This window comes from Erpetoichthys calabaricus, chromosome 9, assembly GCF_900747795.2.
Source record: "Erpetoichthys calabaricus chromosome 9, fErpCal1.3, whole genome shotgun sequence".
NCBI lineage: Eukaryota > Metazoa > Chordata > Cladistia > Polypteriformes > Polypteridae > Erpetoichthys > Erpetoichthys calabaricus.
Window position 1 is genome coordinate 11,865,776 of NC_041402.2, and position 27,243 is coordinate 11,893,018.

The window sequence follows — 27,243 nt, forward strand, 5'->3', positions numbered from 1 at the left end:
GCAATTCCGTTGTTCCTTATTTTGTGCTACATTTGTTGTGTGTGTTCAATTAATAGTGCTTTTTGCTGTCAAAACACATTTTCAATTCCTTTTCTTTTAACACTTTTGCTTTACCATTTTGAGTCTAATTTTAATCTGTTAAAGTGTTTTATTGTGCTGCCCCATAAGACTTCACTTTGACTGCTTTGGAAAACTTCTGATAGAAAGGCATAGCATATTAAATGTCTTCTGGGAATGTGTCAACTTTGTGGGAATTCCTTTTTTATACAGCCGTGGTTATAGCATTAAAGAGTACATTTAATAGGCATTTACCGAAAGAAACTTTCTTAAAAGTTCTTTGGTAAGGTGATTTTCTTTCTTTTTTTTTTTTTTTTCTTTCTTTTTGCTACGCTATTAGGGACAGTTTTACATTTGGGTTTATTCTACTTGTTAAAAGCAATTAATCATATTTAAGCAAAAAAAAAAAATTGTCTCACTTAGATATTACACCTGTTGCCAAGGTTTAGTATTAATTACAGTAGAAGCTTTGCCTCTGTGTGACCTTTTACATAAATGTATAAAGATGAATGTATGAAACAAGAAAGTACACATGAAATATGAAGTCAGGAACTACTGTAAATCCTTAAGTGGTGCTGTGAAATCATTATTTTAATTAAAATAAGATAAACTGCTGATTAATTCAGCATACTACCCAATTACAGATCAAACACGTCTCAGGAGAGTTTAGTACCCTGAAGACAGCAGATGTTGAATACAAACCCAGGCATATTTTATACTGGTATGAAATATTAAGGGGGTTTGTTGTAGTTGTGTGGTGCTTCGATCTGGCACATCCAGTGATGTTTGTGTTTTTTGAAAGATGGGGCTTTTCTATCTTCAGACTAACAATAGTCAAGAGAACATTAAACCTGAATTATTAAGAGATTATGGTGTAAAATGTCTGTGTTGTATACATAAATTAATTTTTGGGTGATTTTATTTTTTACCTCTAAACATTTCTTTATATTCCTCAAGAATATCAAAATAAAGGTGCTTCCATGTGGAAAAGGTTTCTGTTTGGATAAAATGAAGTCTTACCGATTAATCAGACAATGTTTGACCTAAACTACATTCTTTGCGTCTGCTTCTAGTTAATTGCACCAGATATTTCTGATGAAGTGAAACATGTACCATTCATCTTTTTACTGAATGCAGTAGAACCAGGCCCAAAGCAGGAACTAACGTTATGATTGGATGCTAAACAAGAGAATACTCATCATGCACTTTGCTAATTTAAAGTTGTATAGGTTTTTTTTTTTAAAGTATTGGTAAATGGAACTTGTATTGATCGATGATTCCAAAACTATTACATTAACATAATTGAACAACAGAAGGTTTGTTCCTTTGTTGTCATTGTTGTTGTTTAGCTGTAATAATCTTAAAGCTTCTCAGTACATCTACTGCGTTTCCAGTTTAGTAAAAAACGCGTTTTTCACAGTAGATGGGAATCACCCTTTTCAAAAAGCTCTTAAGATGAGAGTGTATAGCATCAAGTTTTTTGCAGTTCTCTTCCACCCTTGATAATTTTCATGCATTAGCCATTCAGTTCAGGATGTATAATTATTTGGATTTGTTTTTGACCAACTTCACATATAGTTTTAAGTTAGTAGGGGGAGAACAACTGAATTGAACAACACAATTGAGTTGAAATTGCCAGATATGACCTGAATGTTAAACTATTCAGCCCTTTTACAAGAGGGCATCTTTTACACTGTGCAGTCTTCCTTGTGAGAGGGGAATCTCTTCAGTTTAACAATTTCATGGAACTGGACATGCAATACTTGCAGAAACAGTGGACTTCTGCATAATACCAGTAAGTGTAAAATGCCACAACTGAAGTAAACACCAACCCTACCTTAACTGTTAGCTGGAGGAAAGCCTATGACATTAATAAGATTAAGTCTAGTTTTGTTTTAATCATACAAAAAACGGGGGTAAATAAGGACAAAATTCCTTCTGCAGTATGCAAGTTTTTCTTTACCTCTTCTTTTTAACACAATTTTCAAACAGATGAAGTTTCAAGTGAAATGCCTGTACAGCTTCTTACCAGGTACAGTTAGTTTCATTAAGTGGCTACTACATTTTGGGGCATTTGTGCCTCACACACTACAGAAAATTGTTAATAGTTTATTTTCACGTGCTTGGTTATGTCCATCTTTGTAATTTTTTGTTTCACCAGGCTTAACTGGTGGTTAAAGTAAATGAGTTTTAGTTTTGCTAAAAATTGTTTGTAACTTCTAATTTTAGAAGTGTTTGTCAAAATTGAATTTTCTTGTGTAAATGGCTCATACCTTGTTAACGACAACACTCTACTAGAAATGACAATGAAATATTTTTAATGAACAGATTGTCTGATATGTAAATACTAGAAACCAACTTTAAAGTTGCTTCTTCTTTATACCACTAGAGGGGGACATCATTCTGCCTTAAGTCTGAAAGTCTCATCTAACTGAGCAATAGAGTAACGTACATTATTCTAACAGTTTTCCCTACTCCATAAAAATAACTAGAATAGCATTGATAATAAAACTGTATAATTGTATGTTATAATATTTTCTATTTTTATATAATATTTCGTAATAAAAGGCAGGCTAGTGACTCATGAGTTTGGAATTGGGTTTCTTAGAAACAGACTTTGAGCACAGTTTTCATCTATCTGTGATAATGCTAATTTTCATACATTGTGTAATTTTTAGAGGACAATATTCATTCGCTTCAGAAACAGATGTAGATAAACTCTTAATACCTTTATACAGTAAGTTTATTTAGCGTTGCGTGTGCTAAGAAATTGAACAGGAATGCTACAATCGAGCTGAATCTACCCCTTTTGAAGTGTACATTTAATAATATAACTATCAGTGAATTTAAATCCTGATCCAGCCTGCATTTGTATGCAAATAATTGTATATAGTCTGTGTCAGTACAATGTAAAGTGTAATATGTTCCAGTTGTTTCAAGACCATTAGTAATTGTGGCTCCCAGTACTGTAGATGTAGCAGTAATCTATCTGTTTGTAAGCTGTAACTAAATGTGGTGGCAGCCCCCTAGACAAAAGGTTTAAAGCAAAGATTTAATACTTTCTCCCTCTATTGTGATGTGGTAGTGACAGTTTAAACTACTACTTTAAATCTCAACAGACTTTACAGCTACAGTGGGCTGGTATAAAGTTTAATAGCACTACAACACATAAATCATCTTTTAAAGATGCTTTGAGCAGCTCCAATATTAAATGCAGACTGTCTTCCATGCTATAAATAATTTATCAAACACTGTTTCAGATTAGAAATAACATGCTGCGTTGTTTATTTTATCCCACACAGCACTATTCCTCTGGTACCATTTATAGAGAGAGATTAGTGGTCATTTTAATGAACTTTGTACAGGTTTGTGTTTCCCATCAATGCAATCCTGCATCTGCTATGACCGATGTGTAGCCAATCTGGACCTTTTTGCGCCTTTTGCAAGTGCTGGCCATTTGTCATGTAGCAGTAAATGGGAGTTGCACATTGGAGTCCAGGGACACATTGTGTGGTGCAGTGATGGAGATGAACAGATACCACTATAAAAGGCTGCTTGTCACAGCTGACTGGTATTATAGTACATCACTCTTAGTATAAACTCGTTTAAAGAAAATAGGAGAAACCCATGAGACTGCAGCTCCCTCAGGTTACCTCCTGTATTCAGCTGTAAAGTATTAAACATGTTTGCCTTATATATTTTTTATATTTTTTTATAACTGTTATATCTAAAATCTGAGCTCAGGCTGTTTAAAATTGAATGAAATAGTTTATATAATCTAAAAGCTATTAGTATTTATTTTCTTTTTATGTAATTTGCAGAGGTCATATGTGAAGTTTTGCTTCATCATTTTTTTAAATTTTACAGTATATTCTCTCCATAACCTTTTTAATATTCAATTATTTTAGAGAATTTATGAGCTGAAAAAAAGAATATTTTGATAATTCTATTGTAAAAGGGTTGACATTAAAATTAATTGTACAGATGTATATAAAATATTGTATGTACTTGGTTTTGTGTATCATAAAAAAGGAACCATAATATCATGCATCCATCTTAGATAGATGATAAACGTCTTATCACACAGTAAATTAGTTTACAAATGTGGAATTGATGTACATTGGAAATAGTGGTGTCACAATGACACATTGGTTAGCGTTGCTACCCCACTTCTGCTCAGTCCTTGGTTTAAATCACAGCCTGTGCAGTGTCTTTGTGGGGTTTATATGTTATTTTTTTGTGTTTACTAGGGTGCTCTGCCCCCTGCCCGCTTTGCGTGCCCACCCCCGGGTTTGGTTAATTGGATATACAATTTAAAAAGATTTTTTTCATGGGAATTGTTACATACTCTTTCGATTCTATGTTGCGTTGCTTCTTCGTGATCATAAATATACATCTGACCAAATTGTGGTTTCTTCTAAATTAAGTTTAAGCAAATCGTTGCTTTGATTGTTGTGGGACCACAGATTCTCATAGCGTATGGTCTATTATTGTGTAAATCTACATTTTGAGCACTGAATGATGCGATCATGAAAAATTTATTGTAGACTCAGATATTTTGCCTGTAGTGTTTGTGGATTTCACTTTCACCAAACAACAAATCTTTTAATTCTCGCGGATACGCCTCTTCATTGGGAGGCAACACTACTTTTCCCTGATGGCAACACGAATTAGACGATCTGCAACTCTCCGACTTAAACTTTAAAGCCATACAAAATCTACATACTTCTGACATATCACCTTTGCCCATATATTCGATCACATTTTTCCGTTTGTTTGTGCTAATTCGATCTTTACTTTCTGTTTTTTGATACTTTCGAATTTTACTACTTTCATATTCTTTAACTTGCTTTGCATGTGTATCTCATCAACATTTTTTTTTTTTTTTTTAGCCTTTCAAATTCCACAGCTTTCATAATCTCTATCCTGCTCTGCATGTGTATAATGGCAACATTTTTGAATGTCTTTATGAAGTCTTAGAACGTATAGAATTTTTAAGAGCTGGAAGCACATGAAGTGTGTCTACCAAAAGCATTCCAATAGCTGAGAGGTTAGATGTCCATGATCTTGTTTTAAATTGTTTGTAAGTAAGGCGTGACGTGCAAAAGTCACCGTCTCATGGGTCTTGCTTCCAAAGGTTGTAAAGTCTAGTGTCGCGGGACGTCAAAAGTGTCTTTCTGAGAAGATCAGGTCTCGACCCCAAGATTTTTTTATTATAATAGAGAGACTTGTTTTTTTCCTCCTTGTACTCCACATTTGTTTGAGCATTCTAATAATGTTTGCATTAGGATTAAGTGTGACTCTAAATAAGCCCTGTATTACTAGGGGAGGAAGTGAGTGAGTGTGCTCTGCGATGAAGTGGCACCATATCCAGTATTGGATCTTCCACCTCATTCAACTGAGATAGACTCCAAAGCCCTTGACCCTGAACTTGATTAAGTTTGATTACAGATTGATTGGTGGATTGTTAACCTTTGCCCTTTTGTATAAGACTTAAACAGTTGAAGGCTTGATTTACCAAATCTGAAAAGCTATCCTGTTTGGTCAGCTGTAAATGTTTAATTGTAGCCAAACGTTTCTTGTTGCCTTGTGTTTCATTTATTTTTGAAGAAGAAGGAGTTAATTGCTAATTGGCTTATAACCCTTGCTACTCAAACTATGTCATGTTGCTAAAGAGTCTAAGCATGTAATGTTTATACAGAAGAACTGGTTTTCATAATTGTTTTAAAATTTGCATTAACTTTGATATCAAAGTTAATCCAAGGCTGTCTGGTCTGAACAGTCTTTTTTTTGAGAGTTGATAATTCAGTATGACAGCAAACCTGAGTTTAATTCGGGTCTTAAGAGCATCTGCGTCTGTCGAATGTATGTTGTTTTAATGTCTAAAGTCAAAGTAGTCTGCTTAAACAAAACAAATAATTTGAACATCCTTTTCCGTACATGTACAGATGGGCTTGTAAAAACGGTCCACTGCACCCACAGTGTATGTGTGTGCTTCTCGCGTTTTGTCTTACTAAAAGGAAAATATCTTTCTGCCAGTAAATGATGACTGTAAGCTAGTACTGATTGCATTCTGCCATCAGACTTTTTTCTACGTAATAAAGGCCACATTTTCTGTGTTTATGTACTGTGGAAGTTTATGTGTCATTTCAACTTCTCCCATTGTTCTGTACACTTGAATTTCAAGTTGGCATTTTGGGAGAAAAGCAGGGTTGCTGTTGATTAGATGATTGTTTCTTACAAACAAAGCAATGAAAGACTAAACCTTTCTTTTTGTAAAAAAAAATATTAAGAAAAAATAAACAAACTAAATGCATAAAGTGCATATTTGAATAGATGATGTGATGTGAATGACCCTGAGACACAGGTTATTGCTTTTATGATATATTGTATTTGTGCAGTTTCAACCTGGCCTTACACCTTGTCAAAGTCTATTTCCTGTCTGGGACTTATGGGATGTGTTATGGCCCCCATGCCCTTAAATCAGTATATGCATGTTTAAGAATGTATGTATCTGTGTATTCGGTTAAGGATTAATGGTTTCCTCCTTGTGCACAGTGCAATTGTAAATGATGTTTTCTAAATAATGAAAATGCTGAATTTCAACTTGTGCACTTTTATTTAGTAAAAGTAGTGCTGCATAAGTGAAAATGGGTATTACCATGTAGGTGTTAGTGTGCCCTGTGATGGAATGGAACCCTGGTTTCAGCTTGGTGCTGTGTCGAATCTGGTCCCTTGAAACTTTGTACTGAATTGAAATTATTTGTTTTTGTCAGAGTAGCAACAATTAAGTATAAAAAAAAAAACAAGGTGCAGTCATTAAGGTTATCATTGAATTGTAGATGCCTTTGTAAGGGTTGGTTTCATTTAATTTAGTGTCCATTAGTAAGTTGTAGCTATCACATTATGCACTACCATGGCCCCTCCATTTTATCTGCCCTTATATCTGCTGTGTGGTGATTCTTCTGTGTTAAAAAATAAATAAATCATTGAAAAGATGTTTTTATTGTTATCTTATAGTTCATTCACTTTGGTATTTAGTAGAAATAAAAATGAAATTGTGTAATTTCTCAGTGTCTTATGTATATTAACTGCACACTTTATGGAGGTCCTTTTGAATTGAATTGTTATTATAAAATTATAAGCTTATAAACTCAAATGCTTCTTTACAATAATGTCTACCTCACCTAACATCCATCCATCCATGCATCCATCCATTTTCCAACCCGCTGAATCTGAACACAGGGTAACGGGAGTCTGCTGGAGCCAATCCCAGCCAACACAGGGCACAAGGCAGGAACCAATTCCAGGCAGGGTGCCAACCCACCGCAGCCTCACCAAACAATGAAAAACAATTATTAAAATTATGAACTGATATTGTTGGTAGATCCTAATTATTGATTGGCAGCATTAGCCAAAATGTACACATCGGGCCAATGCCATCATTTTTTTAATGAACATCGGCCAGTATGGCTAAATTGTGCATCTCTGCTTCAAAGAGAATGCAACCTGCCTGGAAAGCTTTACCCCCACAGTTTCGGAGAACTACATGCTCTCTCATCTCCATTAGTTGTTGAGCTCCTTAATATATATATAGACACACACACACACACTTCATGGCAACTTAACTTTCTCAAAGCCATTAATCTCATTGATTGCTTCAAGGGATCAGAGACTATCCTGATAGCAGTGGGCAAAAGGCAGGAATGTAGTATGGAAATGGGCGCCAGTTCATCACAGAGACCACTCATGTACACTCAGTAGTATCTGCTTTCAGTTTATCGGCATGGTCAACTTCTACTTGTGTTACCAACCATGTTTATCAGATAAGACTGTTTTTACTGTTCAAGTAAATATTATATATTGAAGATAAGAACAGACAACTTCTTATGTTTACCAACTTGGACCCATGACTCTGTATTTTGCTACTATTATTTAACAGTTTATGTGAACTGCTTTCATTGACATACACATTTGGGTTTTGGTGCTCTCCATACTGTTTTATATGTGTGTTGTTTTGCCTAATACACAGTGTATTAATATTCTGATTCCGTCGTATTTATTCAACGACACCACCCAGGATGTTGGATCCATAAGGTAGCAATGCTAACCACTGTACCATCATGCCTTCCACACAACGCAGCATGATCTGAAAATAAATTGTCAGTGCTGTACCCTTACTTTTTAATAAATAAAAAAATAAATATACTGTAGTAGGTTACAGTGGTGTGAAAAACTATTTGCCCCCTTCCTGATTTCTTATTCTTTTGCATGTTTGTCACACAAAATGTTTCTGATCATCAAACACATTTAACCATTAGTCAAATATAACACAAGTAAACACAAAATGCAGTTTTTAAATGATGGTGTTTATTATTTAGGGAGAAACAAAATCCAAACCTACATGGCCCTGTGTGAAAAAGTAATTGCCCCCTTGTTAAAAAATAACCTAACTGTGGTGTATCACACCTGAGTTCAATTTCCGTAGCCACCCCAGGCCTGATTACTGCCACACCTGTTTCAATCAAGAAATCACTTAAATAGGAGCTGCCTGACACAGAGAAGTAGACCAAAAGCACCTCAAAAGCTAGACATCATGCCAAGATCCAAAGAAATTCAGGAACAAATGAGAACAGAAGTCATTGAGATCTATCAGTCTGGTAAAGGTTATAAAGCCATTTCTAAAGCTTTGGGACTCCAGCGAACCACAGTGAGAGCCATTATCCACAAATGGCAAAAACATGGAACAGTGGTGAACCTTCCCAGGAGTGGCCGGCCGACCAAAATTACCCCAAGAGCGCAGAGACGACTCATCCGAGAGGTCACAAAAGACCCCAGGACAACGTCTAAAGAACTGCAGGCCTCACTTGCCTCAATTAAGGTCAGTGCTCACGACTCCACCATAAGAAAGAGACTGGGCAAAAACGGCCTGCATGGCAGATTTCCAAGACGCAAACCACTGTTAAGCAAAAAGAACATTAGGGCTCGTCTCAATTTTGCTAAGAAACATCTCAATGATTGCCAAGACTTTTGGGAAAATACCTTGTGGACTGATGAGTCAAAAGTTGAACTTTTTGGAAGGCAAATGTCCCGTTACATCTGGCGTAAAAGGAACACAGCATTTCAGAAAAAGAACATCATACCAACAGTAAAATATGGTGGTGGTAGTGTGATGGTCTGGGGTTGTTTTGCTGCTTCAGGACCTGGAAGGCTTGCTGTGATAGATGGAACCATGAATTCTACTGTCTACCAAAAAATCCTGAAGGAGAATGTCCGACAATCTGTTCGTCAACTCAAGCTGAAGCGATCTTGGGTGCTGCAACAGGACAATGACCCAAAACACACCAGCAAATCCACCTCTGAATGGCTGAAGAAAAACAAAATGAAGACTTTGGAGTGGCCTAGTCAAAGTCCTGACCTGAATCCAATTGAGATGCTATGGCATGAGCTTAAAAAGGCGGTTCATGCTAGAAAACCCTCAAATAAAGCTGAATTACAACAATTTTGCAAAGATGAGTGGGCCAAAATTCCTCCAGAGCGCTGTAAAAGACTCATTGCAAGTTATCGCAAACGCTTGATTGCAGTTATTGCTGCTAAGGGTGGCCCAACCAGTTATTAGGTTCAGGGGGCAATTACTTTTTCACACAGGGCCATGTAGGTTTGGATTTTTTTTTCTCCCTAAATAATAAAAACCACCATTTACAAACTGCATTTTGTGTTTACTTGTGTTATATTTGACTAATGGTTAAATATGTTTGATGATCAGAAACATTTTGTGTGACAAACATGCAAAAGAATAAGAAATCAGGAAGGGGGCAAATAGTTTTTCACACCACTGTTATATTTTGAAAGTTAATTTGGGATCACCTTTTATAGATTGTGCTCTGTAACTTTAGGATACTATTTGTTGTGTTCGATTATACTCACTGTTCATGAACATTATTTCTCACAAGAGATTACTGTAGCTTTTTCAAAACTTGTTCAGGTTTTTAAGCTGAGATAGTTGGGGTGTTGCAGCTTGTCCAACTAGAGGGCACAGCATCCGAAAGCTGTGATTGGTAACGTTGATTCGAAAAATCGTTTAAAGGTGATATCATTCATATACTTGATATTTTTAAAAGTGTATGCTGAGGGCTCTGGAGTTATCTTTAATTAATATACAGAAAACAGCCAGTCACAACTCTGGCATAAAGTGTAGCAGAAGAGTTGACATCATCACATACCGGACCTGAATAATTGTCTTCAAGCCAAAAGTTCGTGTGTGTGTTTCTTACTTACAACCTTTGGAAGCAAGTCCTGTGCTACACATGCAGAGCAGGTTAGAGATAATGGAAGTAGGAAGATTCGAAAGTCTCAAAAAAATGAGAGTAAAGATCACATTAGTGCAAATGGAAAATATTACTCGGTGAAATAACGGAACAGCGAAAACAGATCACATAGTGTGTGAGGATGTCTGGGGGACAAGAGAGACAAGGCAGTGAGACAAAGGACAGATGCTGTAAAGGCTTTTAAACTTGTGAAGCGCCACACGAAATGCAGATCACACGGCATGGCAGCAGCAGCAAGCCAGCAGCTAATCGAGCAAAGAGGAGGTAAAAAAAACAACTGTTATTTGTTTCCCATTGTATCACCGTTTAAGAGGGGGTTTCAGAGGAGCATCCGCGTCTCCTTGAAGTGCGTTCAGCCCACCTCTTCACAATAGTGTGTATCGCTGGCTGGTTTGGGGGGGGGGGGGGGGGGTAATGAAGGGGAAGGCGGGCGAAGTACAGATCACGCAGCATGGCAGCAACAAGCCAGCAGCTAATTGAGCAAAGAGGAGGTTAAAAAAAAAACTGTCTTTGTTTACCATTGTATCACAGTTTAAGAGGGGGTTACAGAGGAGCGACCGTGTCTCCTTGGGGTGCGTTCAGCCCCCCTCTTCACAACGGCTTGTAGCGCTGGTAGGGTTTGGAGGGGGGGAGAAGGTGTGGCGACCAGGGCTAAGACCCCTAGTTTTTCGTAATAATCAAAAATACTGCCTGCTAATAATTGCATTTGTTTTGTTTCAGAACTTATTCTCTGATGTTGCTAACCACCCAGTACATCTATAAGGCAGCTTAAAGATTTATTTTTCTAATTACCAAATGATCATGGACTGTCTAATATTAGAAACAAAAACTGACTTGTGTGGTTAACTAAGATTAAATCAAAATCTTCTGAGTTTTTTTTTTTCTTTTTTTTTTAAATTTAGCATTACTCAGTAGGAGAACGGATGGAGTAATGGATGGTCTATTCATTGAGATTAGCTTTTTAATAAATTTTCACTCTCTCTGACAAGCTTGAATGAAACATAACACTCTTAAAAATGAAAAGGCGATTTTTAAAAAAAAAAAAAAATGTTATTGATGACTCTAAATTGGGCTGACGTGTGTGAATATTGATGTGTCAGTTCATGCTCTGTGGCTGGGCTAGTGACCTTCTAGTTAACTCACACTTTGCACGGGAGCTGTTTGCACAATCAGTAACACAGAGTGTCATGTTGCACTTTGTTTACATTTCATCATGTACTTTTTTTTTCTTTTAAAGCTCCTGCTTTTAGAATTTGGCAAAACTGTGTAACTAAGATTGATAAATTCTTGTTCTGTATGCACATTATTTTAGTGTGGATGGCTTGTTTAATAATTAATGTCAACAATGACTGAACACTTCAGAACCGGTTAGGAATTTAGTCAAATGTGTAATTTACAAATTTACTTACAGAACCCCCTCCTCACTTTTGAATCGATTTAAATTTTACCATTGTTTTGTTTCTGAGTTATGTAGATCTTACTGCTATGCACATTATAATGCCTATCCGTCTTCAGATTTCCGTGGGACGGAAGTTTGGTACGTGCAGTGCCACTGGAAAAGAATAAAAAGGATTCAGACTTGGAAGTGCAACACTATACACAGTCTCAAACACTGTCACTCATAGCAGTCAGCTTGAACTAACATAAACACAATGGCTTTTTTTAATCATAGTTACTACTGATGATGTAAGTTTGAGATTTTGCAAGAATTAGATATTCAGTACCTGCATATTTGAATATAAAAGAGAGTATGTCTTTAAGTTGCTGCAGTCATATTATAAAGTACTGATTAAAAATACCTAAAAGCTGAATCTGCCTTGTTTTTGATAAAGTAATTAAGAAGGTAGTTCAGTCATGATAGTGATACAGAGGAAGGCATATTTGAAAAAAGCTTACTTGAAATTTCACCTTCAATTTGCAAAACACGTGCTGAAGCTTCTGAAAAAAACGTGGAAAATAGTTCTATTATGCAATGAGACGATTATTTGACAGTAATGCCAAGCACTGTGGCAAAGAAAGAACATGGCTCATCACTTTATAAAATACCATCTTCACACTGATGTGTGATATGGTAGTAAAAACTAGCAAAATACCCATACTTTACAGCGGAGAAGTAGTGTGTTAAAGAAGTTATGAAAAAGAAAAGGAAACATTTTAAAAATAATGTAACATGATCGTCAATGTAATTTTTGTAGGCTTATTTTAGTATTGAGAGTGAATTTGATAATTTGATATATATATATATATATATATATATATATATATATATATATATTGTAATAATTATGAGTCCAAGACATTATAAAGTTTTGGGGCAGCCACCCGTATATTGTTTTTCCCAGCTGCAAAAGGGTTTTTAGAATCACAAGTACGATGTGCATCTCACAGAGCCCAAGACAGAACTCCCTATAGTAGCACAAGATGGAGGCTTTAAAGGTCTGGAAAGGAAATGATGTCATCAAAATGGCCGGAACCAGAAGTGACATCAGCAAAGGGGCCAGCTTCGGAAGTGACGTCAGCAAAGGGGCCGGCTTCGGAAGTGACGTCTTCTGAGGTGCCGGAACCTTGCAGGATCTCCCAGGGAAGGTCTGTAGGGAACTGAGAAATAGAGTCAGTGCACTCCGCTGCCCCCCGGTCAGATGTTTTATTACACTTATTCAGACCCTTTAGCGGTCTCCTACTCACACGTGTGTGACAATATATATATATATATATATATATATATATATATATATAATAATTGTTTTCGTGTTTGAAATGGAAATTACATATGACCATGCGATATGGAAATTACCTATGACTACAGAACATATTATAATACAGGAACTAATCACTTCGTTTGTGGATGCCATTTTTATATCGTCTTTATTATTTGTGTGAGAGTTATTTTACTGATATTGAAAAGAAGTAAACACAAACACGCCGATCTGTCCCATAGAAGTGTGCCCCGCGTCGCCCTCTCCCAGCCCTCCTCTCTGGACTGCAGCGCTGAGCTGTCCACCACCAGGTGTGTTCTGACAGAGAAGTTTTATTTATTCATCCACGTGACTGTCGCGGAAACTGCCACACTGTAACTTTTTTTAGTTGCCAGTACTTGATAGTTGAAGAGATGAGGAAAACAGCTTTGCGTCTTTCTACTTTTTAACTGCGCCGAGCTGTAAATAATGTGAAGACGAGACCACCTTCTGCGGCGAGGGGTCATGAGAACAAACTGGACGCTGGGAGGCGCGGAATGTTGGGCTGCTCCGCCGAGTTGAGAGCTTCGCAGTTTCGGGCAGTATCCTCTCTTCTCGCACTGTTTGTGACACTTCAAAGCCCCTGTCGGCTCCTGGGAGAGTGGAAATCTTTGCGAATGAGTGTAATCGGCGCCATTGAAGCAGGACTCTGTTTGTAAATTGACTACTTACTGTCCCTTAAGGTGAGTTTGGGTCACTAAAACCCCACAACATTCAAGGTTGCTTTTGTGATTAATTATTTTAAGAAGTAAATCACAGGCACGTAGTGCAAGGTTGCCAGGCAGAAATTTGGACGATCACATAGAAAATGTAATTTCTATACCACAGCAGTCATGTAGCGCCTTTCACAAGAGATCTACTACTTACCTGTTGTGTTATAGCGCCTTTAAAATGTAGTTTACCCAAAACCACTCCAGTAGTGCTCAATGTATCTTTACTTCTTAAATGTTAATGTTTTACTGTTTAATAAATTATAGACTACATTTTATTTTTTTCCCTTGCACTCAGTGAGTGAAGCCACTGGGTAATCAGCTAGTATATATATATATATATATATATATATATATATATATATATATATATATATATATATATATATTTTTACTATTTAATAAAATAATAAGTTTTGTATATCCACTCCCCAAGCAATGAAGAACAAAAACGAAGTGCAAGTGTGAGACGCATGAGGAGGGTTAAGGGCATATGCGGAGGGAGTCACCTTCAAAGATAGATAGATAGATACATACATACATACATACATACATACATACATACATACATACATACATACTTTATTAATCCCAGGGGGAAATTCACATACTCCAGCAGCAAAAAATATTAAATTAAAGAGTAATAAAAAATGCAGGTAAAAAACAGACAATAACTTGAATAATGTTCAACGTTTACCCCCTCTGGTGGAATTGAAGAGTCGCATAGTTTGGGGGAGGAATGATCTTCTCAGTCTGTCAGTGGAGCAGGACAGTGACAGCAGTCTGTCGCTGAAACTGCTCCTCTGTCTGGAGATGACACTGTTTAATGGATGTAGTGGATTCTCCATAATTGATAGGAGCCTGCTGAGTGCCCGTTGCTCTGCTACGGATGTCAAACCGTCCAGCTCTATGCCAACAATAGAGCCTGCCTTCCTCACCAGTTTGTCCAGGCGTGAGGCATCCTTCTTCTTAATGCTGCCTCCCCAGCACACCACTGCGTAGAAGAGGGCACTCGCCACAACCATCTGATAGAACATCTGCAGCATCTTACTGCAGATGTTGAAGGATGCCAGTCTTCTAAGGAAGTACAGGCGGCTCTGTCCTTTCTTGCACAGAGAATCAGTATTGGCAGTCCAGTCCAATTTATCGTCCAGCTGCACTCCCAGGTATTATTTATAGGTGGAGTGTATAAAATCAGACAGGAAGCAAGAAAGGCACCTCGAAAAAAATGACAGTCTGTGAAGTAGACTTTATGTGTACAGGGTGGAGAAAGGGAGCATCGGTGAAGAGATGTTCACACACTCGGATACTGAGGAAAGGTGCTGAAAGTACACATAGGGCAAGAGATAGCAATTATTTTTTAATTACTCTTATTATCTGGGTGTCCCGATGGGGTTCGAGTGTAATACTTAGCCTGGCTGGAAGACCATAATGGAAAGATCACCCAGAGAGAGAAGCATTCCAGCGGAGATGTCTCCTGGTTCCAATCATAATGGATGGAATGAGGCAGGTTGAATATCGGGGTCAACTCATTCCCCAGCACAAGATGTTGTGGTGTTCCTCTGGCTAGTCCTGATTTGGACACCTGTGGGATTGCCCGAGACTTGTAGTTCAGAAGTGCAGCCCTGTTGGAATCTATGGGTGCCACCAGGGAACACTGCTTGGAGAAATGCTCAATGTTTTACTAAGCTTCAGTATGGCCCGGAAATGCTTCCACTGTGTACCAAAAGTACTCTCGGGCCCATCATAAAAGGAGATGAGAAGAAATAAGAGAGAAAAGGAAGAACTGTTATTGTCTGATGTACAGAAGGAACAAATGTGTAAAGCTACTTTTGTTCAAATAAAACTTACTGAATTTGAATCTAGGACTTGGGGTTCATGGTGCTGTTATGCTCCCTACTGGGTTGAGATATATAAATATCACACATCCACCCACACATAAATTTCTCATTCATGGGTAATTTTTTTTTTTGTTTTGACTATGTACTTGACTAGTCCAGTGAAACTAATATATACCATGCACCACTTCAAAGCAAACATCAACAATGCAAATGATAATTCATTAATTCGTTTATGAACAGTGGAGCTTTTCAGTGATGTTTAAAGTACGTGTCCTTCAACAATACAGCAACAATTTTGCTTTTTATTATTTTTTTAAGATTGCATTTGGTTCAGGTTTATAAATGTGACCCATAGAGGGAGCCTTTGCCTTGCTAATATTTGTTACCTTTGCCTGTTTTGAGCAGTGTGGTTAAACATCATAAGTTTATGGTTTAAATTAATTTTCTAGTCATGATGTATTTTTATATCCGTCATTTATTTTTAATTTTGTAGGAAAGAATGAAATGAGTTATGTTATCCTCTCTAAACTCTAATTGTTATTTGGTAACTAGGAATGTGGTTTGTTTAATAAGTTTCTTTCATTTTTTTTAAATAAAAGATTATACTTTCATTCTCTTGTCAGTTTCTCACTGTTGCTTTGTTAAGGCAATATAAATTTCAGAACAGTCAGTCACTTGGACCAGTTAATTCAGTGTATCTGCTATCTCATTTACTACTAATGTGCTTTGAATAAGTGTGGGTAATGAGTTCATTTTCATTGATGGATATGTTCATTGACATCTGTCAAATGTCCAAATTAGATTAACATTAATAACAACACTGGTTAAAAAGGTCAATTGAGTTTAGTTGAGTCATCATCTATATTAGACAGTTTGGAACTTCATTAAAACTTGTTTTTGGTGAAGTAATTAATGATTATCATAAAGGACAGACTTGTTACCTTATTTTTGACAATAGAAGAGGTATCTTTATTTTAAAGAGAATATAATTTATCTGTTTAATGCAACAGACCAGCCCTTAGGATTTTTGTGAATGTTTATTATAGAAGAAAATTTAAGTATTTATTAAAATGCATACATATGTATGCAGCGGTCACTGTCACTTCTGTATGATGCTAAATTCTAATGTAATTTTGAATCTAAATATTATTTATTCTTTTAATATAGGAAGAGGAAGCCAAACAGTTGGTGCGTGATGCAATAGCTGCTGGAATTTTCAATGACCTGGGATCTGGCAGCAATGTTGATCTTTGTGTCATTACAAAAAATAAGATTGACTACTTGCGTCCACATGATCTGGCTAATAAAAAGGGTGTCAGGTTAGTAGCTTCAGCTTAATGCTGCATTATCTGTTATCTTTTTTTAAATGTATGCATAAAGGAATGTAAAAAAAAAAAGTATCTTTGTATACACAAGTTGTATAAAATCAGCTTACAAATAAAGCTCATTATGTTTTGGTGTGCAGCACTATTTTTGTAACTTAACACCACAATCCTTTGATTAATTTTATAATCTGCAACAGATATTATCAGTTTATAATCTATATTTGTTAAATTTGTTTCATCCCTTTTGGTAACTACACTTGCTTACTGTTGTTACAGAAACAAGCAAATATTAAAATCTCTCGAATCTTTCTTGCACCACGATTCTTGTTGGTTCTTTAAAACAGAAGCATTAAGGCACATTTTTCAATGTTTTGTAACATCAGTGCACATCATTTGTGATATTATTAATGCATATTTTGTCCCTCAAATTAGAGCTCTTGAAGCCCATTGGGAGTGAGTAAAGCCTTTGTGTGCAGTGTGTGGTACATTTTGATGTGGGTGTTTTTACAAAGAGCCTTAACATTAATAGTAAATGATGATGACATAATATGCCTGTTCTTTGGCTTTTAGTTCAGAAGGACTGCCTAATCTGTCTTTTGGTTTTAGTTTAACCTCTGTAAAAATGGCTGTCTGTCAAACCTCTTTTTTCCTCTGCTATGTATGCTCTTTTTTAATTTTCGTCAGTCTAGATGGACATACTAATAAATGTTCTTTGACATCTTCACAGATAAAACCACATCTATAACTATATTACCACCAATTGGTGGGAATCTTTTTTTAATGTGGAAGTGCATTACATTAGTTACATTACATTTACATTATTTTTTTTATATTTGAGGTTAACCAGAACTCTGCTGTCATTTTGTCTCGTGAATTGTTTTGATGAAACATAAATCATAAATCATGTAATGCAGCAATTTTCTGTTGTTTTTAAATGTTTGGTTCTGGGCCATTGATAGTTTTACCATGAAATGTTTGTTAATTGAATGCTTTTCATTTTTAATTTCAAGCACTCATTTCTGGGTTATTGCTGTCTTGCATCCAGCGTTCTAGAGATACGTTTCAGCTCCCAGTGACTTTTCAGTGAAGCATGTAGATCAGAAAATAACTGTATGAATCTCCGATTGACACATTTACTATTACCCAACTTGTTTGCTCTCATGAAACGTCAAACAAATTTGATTTAGACTTGGCTGTACAGAAATTTTTTTTTTTTAAATGTCATACTTCCTTAATGAAACAAATGTTTCAGTGTTTTACGTAGTTCTTAAAGAGCCTCTGTATTTCTTAACATTGTTTTTAGTCAACACACTTTATTTAAATGTTAGATTTTCATCAATTAATTACCCATGTGTCTCACATTTACAGTCATGTGAAAAAGTAATTTATATGTTGTAATATATGTTGACATATTAAAAAAATTGTTTTCATTTAAATGGTATCCAAAGTATGGTAATGGTATCTATATAAAGGTGATGAAATTGACAAAAATCTAATTTGACTTTGCAATAATTTAATGAAAAATGAACAGACATGCCAGTTTCATTCTTAGGAAAAGGAAAGTACACCTTTTGGTTCAATTGCTGGTATTGCCACCTCCTGGTAGGTGTTTCCATTAAATGTCTCTGACATCCACGTAGGAAATCGTTTTTGTCTCTCCTCCATGCAGAATTCTTTCAGCTGTATGATGTTGGAGGGAGCGTACAGCCTGTTTCAAACCCACTACATCATCTCGATTGGAGTCAGATCTGGGCTTTGATTCGGTCATTTCAGAGCCCTCCCATTTCTCCCCTTTTGCCCATTCCTTGGTGGATTTACTGGTATGTTTAGGGTAAATTTCATGCTGCAAAGTCCCTTTTCAGTTGAGCTTCAGTCCTTTGACAGATGGTCTTTTACTCAAGCACCCTCTGGTACAATGAAAGATTCATAGTAGATTCTGTGATGGTGGGCTGCCCAGGCCCTGATGTAACAAAGCAGCACCAAAACGTAACATTTCCACCACCATGCTTTACAGTTGGTATCGGGGTCTTCTGGTCAAATGCTGTTTTTTTTGTTTTTACCAAACATGCCTTTTTGTACTCTGGCCAAATAGCCCCATCTTTGCCTTATTTACCTAGAACAGATTGTTCCAGAAGGTCCTGGTTTTTGCCTAGATGTTCATGGGCAAACTATAATCTTGCCCTGATGACCTTCATGACAGGAAAGGCTTCCTCCTGGCATACCTCCCATGCAGATCTAGTTTGTGCAGGTAGGCTCATGCACCTTGACATCACCAGTGACAAGAGCTACCTTGAGGTCCTGGGATGAAATTTTGGTGCCCTTAAGGAGTTCTTACAGCCTCATGTGTTTCTCTTCCTGGCTGAAATTGCTGAAGTAGCATGGGCTGGACAAGTTGGCAGTTGTTTGATATCTTCATCACTTACAGATAGATCATCCTCCAGTCAGTGGAATGTTTGATGTTTAATTGTTTGGATATCTTTTTAAATACCTTTACAAGCCCATAGTCATTTATAACCTTCTTTGTGAAGGTGTCCAAGAGCTCTTTCGATCTTGGCATGGTAATAACACACCCTTCAATCACAGAAGAGCAAACCAAATTAAATGTCTCAGGTTTATTTAAGACAGGTCTAGGCAATATCCCCTCTAGTGATGTTCTAATCATTTGGACCGGATTCTATATCTATCTATCTGTGTAGGGGTGCAGTTATTTTTTCCACATGCAAAGTGTACATTTATGTTTATTTAAATGGTACAATGGATTACAAAATGTCAATGTGGCATGATGATTTTTATATCACCTTTATATGCATTTACCGTTTTAAATTAAGATCAAATTTTGACATGTCCACATATATTTAAAAAATTACAGGGTGTGCTTATGTTTTCACATTTTCATAGTTTTGATAATTTAGAAAGTTACTCATCATACATCAAGGACCATTAAAATGAAATAAATAAATAGCTTTTCTTAGTTTAGTTTAATTATTTAAATAAGCAGTAGATCGCTGTATAAATAAGCAAATATATTTCCTGCTGTTCAAGATATTCTGTGAACTTGACATTCTGTATTTATGTAACAAAGATTTCTGTAAAGTTTGCCCCAGACACCACTATAATATTATCTATAAGTTTAAAATATCAAATATCTTTAAGCAGGAGTCATGTTAATTGTCAAAACTTATGTCATAATTTAGAATTATTAGGGTATAGATTACACATTTACTAGAATAGGAGTAAAAATATATATACAACAATTCCTACATACATGATACTAATACAAATTTGCAGTAATAGTTTTTATTCTTTACAGCAGAATAAGAATGTAAAACAGCAAAAGTTTTACTCTGAATAACATTATCCTCATGTCCACATATGCTTAATTATTCCATTGCTGGTGAAGGTAACATCTCTCAAAAATATCTTTTCCTTGGACAGATATTTTATCAAGCAAGGATGACATCCAAACGGCCTCTTAGTTACAATTTTTATTCAACCTTTTTTAATTAAAATTTTTAACAATTATTTATAGAATGTAGTTGCTTTAATATGACTTACAGTCCTCGTGTAAATTTATTGTCACCTGAGAAAGTTAGGCCTGACTATTATGATTTGACTGTCATAATTAATTTCTCCTCCAGTTCAATTTTGTTCATTTAGTACTATTATTTTCTATTCTGGGTTTTCTAATGAAAATTAATTCAGATTTAAGATTAGTTTTTACTTTAAGTTTCGTGGTATTGTTTTTTAACCTTTTTTTTTTTTTTTTGCATTTCTTCACACTGCCACTTTGTTGTTTAATTGGGTGAAGAAATTTTTTTTTTGGTTCTTTATTCATCACTGCCTAGAATGTTGGCACCAGGTGAGGAAAGAAAGTCTCAAAATGTGATACTGTCAGGTAATGTATTGATAATGTTTAAAAGATTGGTGGTGCACACTTTGAAGTTTTCCAATATATATTCCAATATACAGTATTCAAAAATGTTTTGCAGTAAAACTGTGCTTTTGAGTGATTCTGTGAAACCACTAGGCTCGAGTGGGCAAAAAATAAATTAAATTATCACACACTTTCACCTCTCAACAGAATAATGCCCCTTTGTGTAAAGGTTCAAACTTTAATGTGCCTTTTGTCTTTTTGCTTAAATACTTCCAGCTTCTGTGTATTGCTGATTAAACAATTACTGTAGACACCTCTAAGCTTGTTCCCAGACTCCTTCCTTCATTATTCTTACACAAGTAAAACCTCTCCTCTCATATTCACTTTTGTATGAACTCAATGTGCAAGTTTACTTTTGCTGTGCACCTCCTTTGGTACATTTAAACAAACTTTTTATCCAACTGATATAATAGCAACTCTCCTAAAACAACTGTTTTCACTCTGAAGCTGCTGGCCATCTGAAATCAACATTTACTCTCTTCTATTTACTTTTACACTCACCAAATTCTTTTGGTGATCATTGTGAGCAGTGACTATGTATACTCACAAGTTTTGCTCATATTTAAAAGGAAAAAGAAAAAAAAACTTCCAGAGGATGAAGCTGTGGTTAAGAACTATGTAACCTGTTAGTGTCATCCACAGTCAAATTTGAGTCATAGCAATATTAAACAGAAACCTTTACAGAAGCACAAACTAAACAGAGACTGGCTCTGACATCAGCACATCATCCATACTTGTATGTTAACTAGTTAGCAAAGAAAGTCCCCCTCAGTTAACCTCCTCCACTCCCTATTAATATTTTGGTTTCAACCATAATTGTAAATGATGAAAACAACATTAGTCTACTAATAATCATATACAGGGTTAGCCAAAATGAAGTACCACATTGCATGAGCTAGAGGCAGCCAAGTGGGTTGGGCTGGGGGTCCTTTGATAAGTGATCCCTTGTAGTTTTCAGTCGGCCACATGCCTTGGTCCAGTGACCACCGAGCTTTTCTGTCAAGGTGTTCTTCAAAAACATCGAATCCATCATCACTATGCAACGTACCTTCTGAATGCACTTCATTCTAACGATGACGTCCCAAATCGGAAAACAGTTCTTCAATGGGTGGCCAAAATTAGACAGACGGGTACAACATTGAACAGATAATCTCCAGGATGTCCTCAGACTGTTCGAACACTTGAAAACATCCAAGCTGTAAGGGTATCAACTTTGCAGTCTCCTAGACGTTAAGTGTGCTTCTGCCTTTGACATTTCCAACACATCTTTGAGGAGGATTTTGCATGAGGACCTTAATTTCCATCCATACAAAATGATGGTAGTGCAGGAACTTACTGAGAGGGACTGGGAGAGCCATAGAGAGTTGTATGTGAACATTCTGCAAACCGTTCGAGATGCCATCGTCATGTGCAGCGACGAGACACATTTCCATTTGAATGGTTGCATAAATAAGCAAAAGTTTCTCAATTGGGCTGAAACCAACCCTCGTGAACTTCATCAGAGACCCCTGCACAGCGAGCACACGTGTTACAGTTTGGTGCACCGTTGCAGAATTTTGACATTGTAGGCCCTTACTTTTTTGGGGAGGTGGGAGCAATAGTCACTGTCACTTCAGAACGTTGCATTGAAATGCTTGAGAACTTTCTACAGCCGAAACTGGAAGAAATGGATGTGGAGGATGCCTGGTTTCAACAGGATATAGCAACAGCTCATACAGTGCGGAGATCCATGCAAGTTTTACGGGAGATGCTTCCGGGTTAGCTGGTCTCCCTGCGCAACGATGTCGGGTGACCTTTACATTCTCCTGATCTCCCTCTGTGCGATTTTTTTTCTTGTGGAATTATCTCAAGTCGAAGGTATACACTCGCTGACCTCAAAACCCTGAAGCCCTCAAGGACGCTATTCACCATGAAATTGCCTGTATTCCCCTTGAAATGGCTGAACGAATCAGGCAAACGTTCAGTAATCGTCTCGAAGAGTGTATCACTCATGATGGCCACCATCTTGAAGACATCATTTTTAAAATACAGTGAAAAACATCTATTTTGTATACCCATCTTGTGTCATAATGAAATCTATTTTATCTTGTAGCATTTTTGTAGAATTAGCATTTGAAATGTGGTGGTACTTTTTGGCTCACCCTGTAAATGGATTTATTTGTTGCAGGAAAATGTAGGAAAAAAAAGAATGATGTGAGTACAAAGCCTGTTCAGTCTTTTTAGACATACAATATGAACAGTGACAAAAAAGTGTGCTCAATACTAAAACTGGTTTCATGTTTGCACATCTCAAATTTTTGGGCCTCTGTCCAGACACCTGCAATTTTAATAATATTGCTTAAAAAAGAGAGAATCTTTTTAAAAAACTTTTTTCTGTTTGAGAAAACATTTGTCTTGAGGATCCTTTTTCTTGACTGCAAATTAATTAAACAAAAATAGAATAAACATTTAAAGCACTGAGGAAGCAGATTCTCTCCCCATTTCTTTTTCATCTCCATTTATCTTTATTTACTTATTAATTCATCTATTTACTTATTTTTACTAGCTGGCCATATTCTCTTTCTCAGGGGTGGGGGTTGATTTGTTTTCAATCCTATTTTTGTAAAAATTGATCTATTTGTATGGAATGTTGTGTGAATAATAAAATTATAAAAAAATAAATAAAAAATCACTTTACATGAAAGTAACCTTGAACCTAAGAAACGTCCAAGTCCTAATCGTTTACTCTCAAAGGGATGGGAATTAGCTGTGGAGCTTGATTAGTAGTAAACTCTTTTGATGGGGAATTGGAAGTTCTGGTTGTGTTTACATGTTTAGTATTTGTTATTCTGGTATAATTTTGCTCCAGTTACATTTTTAATGAAGCCTTGTTAAAAAAAATGCTTAAACAGAAAAATAAATGAATAAATTTAAGGTTGCTAGTGTGCGAAATTAAGTGAACTCTAGTGACAATGGCCTAAGTCACCAAGGTAAGTAAAAAAAACAGTTGCTAAGTTAATTTGGCACTAAACCAATAAGATCCTTGCAGGTCAAAGTCTTTATTCTAATTATTGTTATGTAAAGGTATCTAAACTAATTAGCATGATTCACAGGTTAGTATAGAATACACAGTGCTGTAAAATAAAGGAACATTTTGATGAGTCTTGGAAATAGTCTCCATTCCGTAGAAAATTATAAAATCACAGCAGAATTTGTTTTTTTTTAATATATCTGATTGTTCTGCTTTGAGTCAATTAATTATCAAGTGGATAAATCTGGGTCTGTTTTTTTATTTTTTTTATTATTTTCTATTTTTTATTTCAAGTAGTAGTTTCCGTTTTTTGAGAATTACACTGGAGATTAGCCAGAAACTTGTGCAGCAAGTCTAAAAGAAAGTTAGTGTGTCAATGATCTCTAGACCTCACTTTTATTAAGCAGATGTCCAATTTTAAAACCTCAATAAATGGGAATACACTGCATACCACCAAGGTAACATTTTGCCCACTCAAGCCTAGTGGTTTCACTGAATCACTCAAAGGCACAGTTTTACCGCAAAACATTTTTGAATACTGTATATTAGAATATATATCGGAAAACTTGAAAGTGTGCACTGCCAATCTTTTAAACATTATCAATACATTACCCAACAGTATCACATTTTGAAACTTGCTTTCCTCACGTGGTGCCAACATTCTAGGCAGTGATGAATAAAGAACCAAAAAAAAAACTTCACCCAATTAAACAACAAAGTGGCAGTGTGAAGAAATGCAAAAAAAAGGTTAAAAAACAATACCAAGAAACTTAAAGTAAAAACTAATCTTAAATCTGAATTCATTTTCATTACAAAACTGAGAATAGAAAATAATAGTACCAAATGAACAAAATTGAACTGGAGGAAAAATGAATTATGACAGTCAAATCATAACAGTCAGGCCTAACTTTCTGGAGCTTGTGCTTGAGTATGCAAAAAAAAATATTAAAAAGATGGTGATATCAATGATGCTGAATGCTTACTGAAGTTGTGGGTTGGTGTTTAGCAGGGGACATGGTACTGTTACACACAGTGGTCCAGAAAGGAAACAAGTTCCTGGAAGAAAATATTTCTCCAAAACAGCCATTTCCAATTTTTAAAACAAGATATCAAAAAGTACTGTATTCTCTATTACTTAAAAGACCTTGATTCATTTTCAGTCACATCTGGCATGTGGTCTAGTGTCATAATGATATTTTATGTAAGCCTAACAGTACATTACATTCCTGTCATCTGGTGTGTCAGAGTCGGAGGAAGACAAAGACATAATGTGAGGTGATAGGGGAAACAGAATAAGGTGGTTTGGGCATGTGGAGTGAATGTCAGAAGGTGATGTGGTTGGAGGTAGTATCAGATGTTTTATAAAATTATAGGTCTTTACCCAAAGGGTGCACAGGACCACACAGAATGAAAGAAAAACATTTGGGGAGCAATCCGATTTAATATGGGTAAATTCAGAAAATGACTGATAATGATAATCCGTTTGTGCTGTCTTGGAAAATATTCTTTCTACGCAACATTTGTTTAATGGATTAGCACATTTTGGAATGATTTCATAAAGGTTTCTTCTGTAAAGTTTACGTTTACTTGCTAATTTATGTTTAATTTTTCAATGAACATTTTTAGTTCTGTTTTGTATGCAATAAATAATGCATTAACCCAGTTCTATTCATTTTAATTTCATACAGATCTGGCAGTTACAAGTACAAGAGGGGAACAACTGGAGTTGTAACAAAATCTGTTACACAGTTGGATCTGGAGGTTATTGATGAGGTTGTACAGACAATGGACACTTCTTAAATGTAATGATATCTTGTTTATCTTTTGAATTAGAAATAACCTGTAGTTTATTGAAGTCCTCTGGCCAATGTTATTGGGGCATTGTTTTACAATTAAAGCCAGTATGTAAACTCATTGCTGTTTTCTTGTTTTTTTTTTTTCTGTTGCATGTTTGTGTGTATGGGAAGGAATAGTTTTAAGTGTTGATTGCAGAGAGTGCATTATGATCTTATTTGGTGAAATCATAGGAACGCCATACTGTTCATTGATAATATTGGGAGTAGAGCCTTTTTTCAGTCAGACTGGAAAGTACAGAGCTGTAGGTTTAATTCCTGCTGAGTCAATTCAACTCACTATGATGAATATTGCGTCCTAAATGTCTTTGCAGAATACAAATAAAATTAAAAATGGTGTTTGTATGTAAATGACTGAAAAAGTGTGATGCTATTAAGCCATTCAAACAAGCCATCTGTTTATTTTTATGGTCCTCAAAAAGGTATGAGCTTATGAAATTAATAACTAGCATTGTCATCATAAAATAAGGCTTCTTTCTGTAATTTATAAATAATTGTTTACATATGATAAGAAACTTTTCTTTATTCAAAAGGTTGGACATTTGCTTGTGTATTTTTCCAGGCTGCATTAACTTTAGTTACTTGATAGACTGGTTTCTTTTTTTTTTCCTTCTTGCACACATAAATATCCTTTGAGAACATCTGAAGTTTTTCTTACTCCGTGATAAACCAAGATTAAGAATTGTTTAGATATATAGTATAACATGATGGACAACAAGAATATGAAATGGATTAGTCTTGGGTTTCTCTGATTTTTATTATTAGTTGTCTTGGGCGGAGTGGTGGCTCTGAGGCTAGGGATTTGTACTGGCAATTAGAAGTTTGCCGGTTCGAATCCCGTAAATGCCAAAAGTGACTCTACGTCATTGGGCCCTTGAGCAAGGCCCTGCAATTGCTCTGTCCTGGGTATGATGTTAATCTGCATCCAGGGAAAAACTGGGCGCTGGTGGCAGAATTGGCGCTCCAGCCACATTAAAAAAAAAAAACCTGACATTGGGTCCGTTCCATCTGAACTAGTGTGGTGCTGAGGTGTCACCTGTCGTATGGCTGCACTCGAGTCCTAATCTGGCATCCTGAGTTGGTTTGTCATGTGGTGGGTGCTACAATGTGCTGTATCAGCGCATGCTCCTTACCTCTCTCTCTCTTTCCTCTTGGGATTAATATTATAGGGGTATGATTTAAGTTTAATTTTTGAATATTTACTACTTTGTTTTGTACAGAAGTCACTGCATAGGAATTGTTGCAATATTTTGGTGATGGTTTTCATGAAAGCTTTAATCTCATATTTACATTATAGTACCAAACGTTCATATGGAGTGGAGCAGTTATATGACAAATAGCTGAAGTACCCAACATTGCCCGGGTATAATATTTATATAATGGGTTAAGGTAAGAAAGCAAATGTTTATGCGTTCTTTAAAATATTGACATTTTTTTAATTACTGGCTGA

At 36.0% G+C, this 27,243-nt stretch overlaps 1 protein-coding gene across 2 annotated transcripts in view; it reads left to right on the forward strand.

The window, feature by feature from the left end:
• Window positions 1–25,854, forward strand: part of psmb7 (proteasome 20S subunit beta 7) — a 103,925-nt gene extending 78,071 nt beyond the window's left edge. The window contains exons 7-9 of one of the 2 annotated variants that reach the window (XM_028809151.2): window positions 16,839–16,990; window positions 17,429–17,449; window positions 25,629–25,854. In XM_028809151.2, the coding sequence (XP_028664984.1) occupies window positions 16,839–16,990; window positions 17,429–17,449; window positions 25,629–25,740 (285 nt within the window). In that variant the 3' untranslated portion in view covers window positions 25,741–25,854. The remainder of the gene's footprint in view (window positions 1–16,838; window positions 16,991–17,428; window positions 17,450–25,628) is intronic. The other variant, XM_028809152.2, reaches the window with a different exon arrangement.
• The last annotated feature ends 1,389 nt before the right edge of the window (window positions 25,855–27,243 follow it).